This window comes from Anser anser (assembly GCF_964211835.1).
Source record: "Anser anser genome assembly, contig: HAP1_SCAFFOLD_344, whole genome shotgun sequence".
Lineage (NCBI taxonomy): Eukaryota > Metazoa > Chordata > Aves > Anseriformes > Anatidae > Anser > Anser anser.
This window is the reverse complement of record NW_028153540.1, coordinates 29,111-37,297: the sequence shown is the minus strand read 5'-3', so window position 1 is coordinate 37,297 and position 8,187 is coordinate 29,111. Positions and strand designations below refer to the sequence as shown.

Below are 8,187 nucleotides of genomic sequence, written 5' to 3'. Positions count from 1 at the left end.
CTGGCGGGAGGGAAGGGACCTCGGGGCGGGGTTGCGGAGCGGGGGGACGGAGCTGACCCCCCCCCCCAAGCCCGTGACCCCCCCCATGAAAGCGCCCCCCCCAAAATCGCTGCTTTTCTCCCCGAAAACAGCTGCACCCCCCCCCTTCCCCGCTAAATGCTGCGCCTGCCCCTTTAAGAGGCTGCCCCTCTCCCTGATATCCCCGCCCCTCCTCTCCTCCCTTCGGCCAATCGCCGCGCGGCGCGCCGAGCTCCCTCCAATAAACCCGCGGCCTCCGGCGGCGGCACCCAATGGGAGGCCGGCGGTGGGCGGGGCGAGCGGCGGCGGGCGGCCAATGAGGGCGAGCGGCGGCGGCCGCCGCGGCCATGGCGGGGCCGGGCGGGGCCGAGGTGGTGGAGCTGAACGTGGGCGGCAGGAGGCGCGTGAGGGGCCGGGACCCCCCCGGGGACCCCCCGGGACCCCCCCGGGACCCCCCCGGGACCTGACACCCCCCCCCCGTGCCCCCCCCCCCGCAGGTTCAGCACCTCCCGGCAGACCCTGACCTGGATCCCCGACTCCTTCTTCTCTAGGTGGGGGGGGCGGGGGGGGGCCGGGGGGGTCGTGGGGGGGGGTCCTGAGGGGCCGGGGGGGTTCCAGGAGGGGTTTGGGGGGGTCTCAGGGGTCCTGGGGGGGGTCCTGAGGGGTTGGGGGGGGTCCCAGGAGGGATCCTGGGGGGATGTGGGGGGGGCGGGGGGGTCCTGAGGGGCTGGGGGGTCCTGGGGGGGTCGTGGGGGGGGGTCCTGAGGGGCCGGGGGGGTTCCAGGAGGGGTTGGGGAGGGGTCTCGGGGGTCCTGAGGGGTTCTGGGGGTGTTGTAAGGGGCCGGGGGGGTCCCATGAGGGATTTGGGGGGGGGGGGGTCTGGAGGGTCTTGGTGAGCTGGGGGGGGGGTCTCGAGGGGTCCTGAAGGGGTCTTGGGGGTCCTGAGGTGGGCTCGGGGGGTCGTAAGGGGTTGGGGGGTGTCCCAGGAGGGATTGGGGAGGGGTGGTGGGGGGGTCCCAGGAGGGGTTGGCGGGGTATCTAAGGGCTTGGGGGGCTGTTATAGGGAGCTGGGGGGGGCTGGAGGGGTCTCTGAGGGGCTGGGGGGGGTTCTCTGGGGCCGGGGGGGGGGGGCGCTGACCTTTGTTCCCGTCCCCCCCCCCCCGCAGCCTCCTGAGCGGCCGCATCTCCACCCTGCGCGATGAGACGGGAGCGGTGAGCGCCCCAAACCCCCCTCCCCCCTTACCGAGACCCCTCCCTAAGCCCCCCCCCTCCCATTTTCATGCCCCCCCCCCCTCATTTTTATGCCCCCCCCGCCCCCCACAGATCTTCATCGACCGCGACCCCACCGTCTTCGCCCCCATCCTCAATTTCCTCCGCACCAAGGAGCTCGACCCCCGCGGCGTCGCCACCCCCCTGCTGCTGCACGAGGCCCAGTTCTACGGCATCACCCCCCTCGGTGACGCCCCGGGGGGGGGTCACGGTGACATGGGGCGGGGGGAGAGGGACACGCGACACGGACTCACGTCCCCCTCCCCCCCCCCTTTTTTTTTTTGGCCCCCCCAAAGTCCGCCGCCTGCAGCTGCGCGAGGAGCTGGACCGCTCGTCCTGCGGCAGCGTCCTCTTCAACGGCTACCTGCCGCCTCCAGGTGACTTGGGGGGGGGACACCGGCACGGGGGTGGGGGCCACCAAGGGGTGCCACCGGTCCTCAGGGTGGTGACGCCGCCCTCCCCCCCCCACCGCAGCCCTCCCGGCCAAACGCCGCAGCCGGCACAGCGTCGGGGGGCCGCGGCCCCCCGGGGAACGAGCGCCGGTGCGCCGCAGCAACACCATGCCCCCCAACCCCGGGCACGCCGCCGGGCTCCTGGGGCGCCTCGGGGACGACCGAGCCCCCCCCACGGGTAAGGATGGGTGACGCCGGGGTGGATGCCACCCCCCCCAGGGTGCCACCGAGCCCGGTGACACCCCCCCGCGTTGTCCCGCAGCGGGTGACGCCGGCATGGTGCGCGTGGTGTGCGGCCACCACAACTGGATCGCCGTGGCCTACGCGCAGTTCCTCGTCTGCTACAGGTGGGTGCTTGGGGTGGGGGGTGGGGGGAGCACCCGGGGGCGTCCCCGCCGTCCCCTCAGCGTCCCCGCCGTCCCCTCGTTCTCGTCCCCAGGTTGAAGGAGACGTCGGGGTGGCAGCAGGCCTTCTGCAGCCCGCGGCTGGACTGGGTGATCGAGCGCGTCGCCCTCAACGCCAAGGTCCTGGGCGGCCCCTTGGGCGACCACGACAAGATGGTGGCGGCGGCGTCCTGCAGCGAGATCATCCTCTGGGCCCTGCAGGGCGACGGCGACGGCAGCGAGATCGGTGGGTGGCGCTTTCGGGGACGCCGGGGGACGTCCCCGTGTCCCAACGTGTCACCCCAACGTCTCGCGTCCCGGCACCCAAAGGCGTCTTCCGCCTCGGCGTCCCCGTGGAGGCCGTCTTCTTCGTGGGCAACCAGCTCATCGCCGCCAGCCACACGGGCAAGATCGGCGTCTGGAACGCCGTCACCAAGCACTGGCAGGTGAGCGGTGGCCTTGGGGACAAGCCGGGGGGAGGTGACGCCACCGGGGGGGTCCCTCCTCATCCTCCCCCGCCGCAGATCCAGGACGTGGTGCCCATCAACAGCTACGACGCCGCCGGCACCTTCCTCCTCCTCGGCTGCAACAACGGCTCCATCTACTACGTGGGTGAGGAGGCCCTTGGGGACACCGCGGGGACAACTGGGGGTGGCCCCGGTGGCCCGCGGTGACGGTCCCCGCCCCGTCCTGCAGACGTCCAGAAGTTTCCCCTGCGCATGAAGGACAACGACCTGCTGGTGACCGAGCTGTACCGCGACCCCTCGGAGGACGCCGTCACCGCACTCAGCGTCTACCTCACGCCCAAGAGCAGTGAGCGTCCTTGTCACCTCAAGAGGGGCCCTTGTCACCTCTGGGGGGGGGGTCCTTGTCACCCTAGGGAGGCCCCCGTCTTCTCGACGAGGTCCTTGTCACCCTGAGGAGCTCCTTGTGCCACCTCCTGGTGTGGTCCTTGTAACCTCGAGGAGGTCCTCATCACCCTGGGGATGTCCCCGTCACCTCGAGGGGGTCCTCGTCACCTCGCAGAGGTCCTTTGCCACCTCCTGGCGTTGTCCCTGTGACCTCAAGGAGGTCCCCGTCACCCTGGGGAGGTCCCCATCACCCTAGGGAGGTCGTCATCACCTCAAGGAGGTTCTTGTCACTCTGTGGAGGATCCCGTCATCTCGAGGAGGTCCTTGTCACCCTAGGGAGGTCCCCGTCACCTCGAGGAGGTCCCCATCATCCTGGGGACGTCCTTGTGCCACCTCCCGGCCTAGTTCTTGAGTCCTCGTCACCCCGCGGAGGTGCCACCACCCTGGGGACATCCTGACGAGCTCTTCTCCGAGCCCTCCGCGTCTCAACCAGGAACTGCCGCCCAACTAAGCTTTTTTTTGGGCCGAAAAGCGACCGTTTCGGGTCTCTTCCCAGGCGACAGCGGCAACTGGATCGAGATCGCCTACGGCACCAGCTCGGGCGTGGTGCGGGTGATCGTGCAGCACCCTGAGACGGTGGGCTCGGGCCCCCAGCTCTTCCAGACCTTCACCGTGCATCGCAGCCCCGTCACCAAGATCATGCTGTCGGAGAAGCACCTCATCTCCGGTGGGTGCCGCGGCGACCCCTCGGGGACGCGGGGCACCCGCGTGTGTCCCCCCTCCCCACGTTGTCACCCGTCCCTCGTCCCGTCCCCCCCCCCCCCAGTGTGCGCCGACAACAACCATGTGCGGACCTGGACGGTGACGCGCTTCCGCGGGATGATCTCCACCCAACCCGGCTCCACGCCGTTGGCCTCCTTCAAGGTCTTGGCCTTGGAGGACGTTGACGGCCACGCCGGCTGCGCCGCCGGCACCGATATCGGTACGGGGACAGGGTGAGGGACGTTGTCCGCGGGGACAATGTCCCCGCGGGGACACCGAGCCCGGTGCTGAGCCCCCACGGTACCGGCAGGGCCCTTCGGGGAGCGTGACGAGCAGCAGGTCTTCATCCAGAAGGTGGTGCCCGACGCCTGCCAGGTCTTCGTGAGGCTGTCGTCCACCGGAAAGAGGTGAGGGGGGCGCTTCGGGGTGCCCCCTGGGGCTTTGGGGGGCCTCCAGTTGGCTTTGGGGGGCGCTAAAGGTCTTTGGGGGACCATCGATGGTCATTGGGGTGCCCCAAAGGTCTTTGGGGGACCATCGATGGTCATTAAGGGGGCCCCAAAAGTCTTTGAGGGCCTGGTGATGGCCACTGGGGGGCCCCAAATGTATTTGAGGGCCCATCAATGGTCATTGAGGGGTCCCAGTGGTCATTGGGGGGCCCAAAGGTCTTTGAGGGACCAATGATGGTCATTAAGGGGGTCCAAAGGTCTTTGGGGGGGCTGAAGCTCTTTGGGGACCCATCAATGGTCACTGGGGCGCCCAAAGGTCTTTGGGGGACCCTGAAGGTCTTTGGGGGCCCATCGATGGTCATTGGGGGGCCCCAAAGGTCTTTGGGGGCCCATCGATGGTCATGAAGGGTCTTTGGGGGCCCACCCACGAGCCCGTAGAGGCTCACTAAGACCTTTAGAGGCCCCCCACAACCCTTTAGGAGGCCCTCAAACCCTTTAAGCCTCCCCAGCGGCCTCCGAGGGCCCCCGGAGGTCTCCGGGGAGGCCGCCACGGGCCTCCCCGAGACCTCCGTGTCCCCCCCCCCCAATCTCCTCACGTGTCGTCCCGTCCCTCCCCCCAAAAAAAAGGATCTGCGAGGTGCGGGCGGTGGACGGCTCGGCCATCACGGCCTTCACCGTCCACGAGTGCGAGGCCTCGCGGCGCATCGGCTCCCGGCCTCGCCGCTGCCTCCTCACCGGCCACGCCAACGGCAGCCTCCAGCTCTGGGACCTCACCACCGCCATGGGATGCTGGGGAAGCCCCCAGGTAAGGGTGACCCCCCCCCCTGCCCCGGGGGGGGTCCTTGTCCCCCGTCCCCCCCCCCCCCAACCTCGCCGTGGTGGCCTCGGCCTCACCGGTGGCCTCCCGTAGAGGGCGGAGGCCCCACGGAGCGGGAGCTGCTGCAGCAGCTGGAGCAGTGCGACCTGGCCCTCGTCCGCACCCCCGAGCTCAGCCCCGCCGCCTCCGTTGCCCCCCCGGGACCCCCCCGGGGCTCCACCACCAGGTACGGACCCCCCCCCCCCCCCCCAAAAAAATTGGGCGGTTTTCCCCAAAATTTGGGTGATTTCCCCAATTTGGGGTGTCCTCCACGCTCCTCCTACCCGATCTTGGGTGTTCCCCCACCTCCTTCCTTCCCAAATTTGGGTGCCCCCCCCCCCCCCCCCCCCCAAAAAAAAAAAATAAACTGGGGGGGGTCCTCCCCCTAAATTTGGGTCCTCCCCCTAAATTTGGGTCCTCCCCCTAAATTTGGGTCCTCCCCCTAAATTTGGGTGCCCCCCCCCCCTTCCAGTTGTGGGCGTTTTGTCCCGTTTTTGGGTGTTAGAGTTCCCAATTTTGGGGTTTCCCCACCAATTTTGGGTGCCCCCCCCCAGTTTTGGGAGTTCTCCCAATTTTGCCCCCCCCCTAAATTTGGGTGCCTCCCCCTTCCCAATTTTGAGTCCCCCCCCCCTCCCCCCCTCCCATTTTGGGTCGTCCCTCCCCTTTTGGGTGCCCCCCCCCTCCCAATTTGGGGTTGTTCCCCCCAATTTTGGGTTCCCTCCCAGTTGGGTGCCCCCCCATCCCAATTTCGGGTTGGTCCCCCCCCTTTCAGGTGCCCCCCATCCCAATTTTGGCCCCCCCCCCGTTTGTGTGCCCCCCCTCCCACTTTCGGGTTGTTCCCCCCGTTTTCGGTGCCCCCCCTCCATCCCAATTTTAGTCATTTCCCCCCAGTTTTGGGTTGTTCCCCCTGGTTTCGAGTGTCCCCCCCCCCCAATTTCATTGCCCCCCTTTTCTCCCCCCCCCCCCCGCACCCCCCCCCCAAATTTCACCTTGCCCCCCCCCTCTTCCCCAGCCTCCACTCCCAAGGCAGCGACGGGACCCAGGAGAAGCCCCCCAAAGGCGGCGGGGGGGGGGGGCGGGCCCCAACCCCCCCCCCCGCTGCCGCCGCCGCCCCCCCCGCCGCCCCCCCCAGCTTCGTGGAGCGCTGCCAGGAGCTGGCCCGCGCCCAAGCCCCCCCCACACCCCCCCGGCCTGGGGGCAGGGGGGGCAAAGCCCCCCCCCCGCCCGCTGCCCCCCCCCCCGCGGCCGCTGCCCCCGACGGGGTCCCCGTGGCCCCCCCGGTGCCCCCCAAATCCCGGCTCAACGAGACCTCGTTTTGAGCTGGGGGGGGGAACGGGGGGGGGGGGGGCTGCCTCTGTGCCCCCCCCCTCCCCCTATGGACTTTGGGATGGGTTTTTATTGGGGGGGTCCCCAATTTTTGGGGGGGGGGGGGGCGCTTTGGGGTCCACGTGTCCCCATCACTCAGCAGGGTTGGGGGGGGGCATTTTGGGGTCCCACAGGGTCCGGGGGGGTCTTTGGGGGTCCTGGCCCCCCCCCATCATCTTCATCATCATCATCATCATCTTTGCCCCCCCCCAGGACCCCCCCCCCCGCTATCCAGGACTCGTTTCCCCGCTTCCAAGTGCTTTAGGACCCGCCCCCCAAAATTGGGGACCCCCCCCCAAAAAAAAATTGGGGACCCCCCAAAAAGTGGGGACCCCCCCTAAAATTTGGGGTTGGGGGGGGGGGTCCCGGGGGGGTTTTGTACCGGTTTCGTGGCGCGGGCGCGGTTTTGTACCCGGAAAGAATTGGGGTGAAAACGGCTGCGGTGCGGTGTCTTTGTGGGGTGGGGGCACCCCAAGCCGCCCCCCCCCGCCCCCCGGGTCCCCTATGGGGTTTGGGGGTTACCCCTGGGGATATGGGGTCCTCTGGGGGGGGGGGGGCTCCTTATGGGGTCCCTTATGGGGTGTGGGGGCTTCTTCTGGGGTCCCCTATGGGATATGGGGTCACTTGTGGGTGTGGGGGCTCCTTATGGGGTCCCCATGGGATATGGGGTCCCTATGGGATATGGGGTCCCCTGGGGGGGGGGGCTTCCTATGGGGTACCTATGTAATGTGGGGTCCCTTACGGGGTGTGGGGGCTCCTTATGGGGTCCCCATGGGATATGGGGTCCCCTGGGGGGGGGCTCCTTATGGGGTACCTATGTAATGTGGGGTCCCCTATGGGCTGTGGGGGCTGCTTCTGGGGTCCCCTATGGGATATGGGGTCCCTTACGGGGTGTGGGGCTCCTTATTGGGGTCTTTTATGGGGTGTGGGGGCTCCTTATGGGGTTCCTATGGGATATGGGGTCCCATGGGATATGGGGTCCCTGGGGGGGCTTCCTATGGGGTACCTATGTAATATGGGGTCCCTATGGGCTGTGGGGGCTGCTTCTGGGGTCCCCTATGGCATATGGGGTCACTTGTGGGGTGTGGGGCTCCTTTATTGGGGTCTTTTATGGGGTGTGGGGGCTCCTTATGGGGTCCCTATGGGATATGGGTACCCTGGGGGGGGGCTCCTTATGGGGTACCTATGTAATATGGGGTCCCCTATGGGCTGTGGGAGCTGCTTCTGGGGTCCCTATGGGATATGGGGTCTTTTATGGGGTGTGGGGGTTCCTTATGGGGTCCCTATGGGATATGGGGTCCCCTGGGGGGGGGGCTTCCTATGGGGTACCTATGTAATATGGGGTCCATTACAGGGTGTGGGGGCTGCTTCTGGAGTCCCCTATGGCATATGGGGTCACTTGTGGGGTGGGGGCTCCCTTATGGGGTCCTATGGGATATGGGGTCCCTGGGGGGGGCTCCTTATGGGGTCCCTATGGGATATGGGGTCCCTATGGGATATGGGGTTCCCTGGGGGGGGGGGCTCCTTATGGGGTACCTATGTAATGTGGGGTCCCCTATGGGCTGTGGGGGCTGCTTCTGGGGTCCTATGGGATATGGGGTCCCTTACGGGGTGTGGGGGTCCCCTGGGACATGGGGGGTCCCCTGTGGGGTCTGGGGGCACCCTACGCGATGCGGGGTCCCCTACGGGGGTTGTGCAGGGGGCCCCCGGTGGGGTCCGGGGGGGCGCTCCGTGGGGCGGGGGGTTCTTTATGGGTCCCCCGTGGGGCGGGGGGGGGGACGGGGT

General features: G+C 68.4%; 1 protein-coding gene across 1 annotated transcript; it reads left to right on the top strand.

Moving 5' to 3' along the window:
• Window positions 1-233: 233 nt before the first annotated feature.
• On the top strand, window positions 234-6,371 carry SHKBP1 (SH3KBP1 binding protein 1). The gene is given in 18 exon segments (XM_083854168.1): window positions 234-418; window positions 516-569; window positions 1,185-1,230; window positions 1,342-1,474; window positions 1,584-1,664; window positions 1,762-1,917; window positions 2,002-2,086; window positions 2,179-2,369; window positions 2,453-2,568; window positions 2,647-2,734; window positions 2,819-2,935; window positions 3,530-3,700; window positions 3,800-3,955; window positions 4,046-4,142; window positions 4,809-4,963; window positions 4,966-4,986; window positions 5,092-5,224; window positions 6,050-6,371. Coding segments are annotated over 18 exon segments (2,160 nt in total). The 5' UTR covers window positions 234-365; the 3' UTR covers window positions 6,357-6,371.
• Window positions 6,372-8,187: the final 1,816 nt, after the last annotated feature.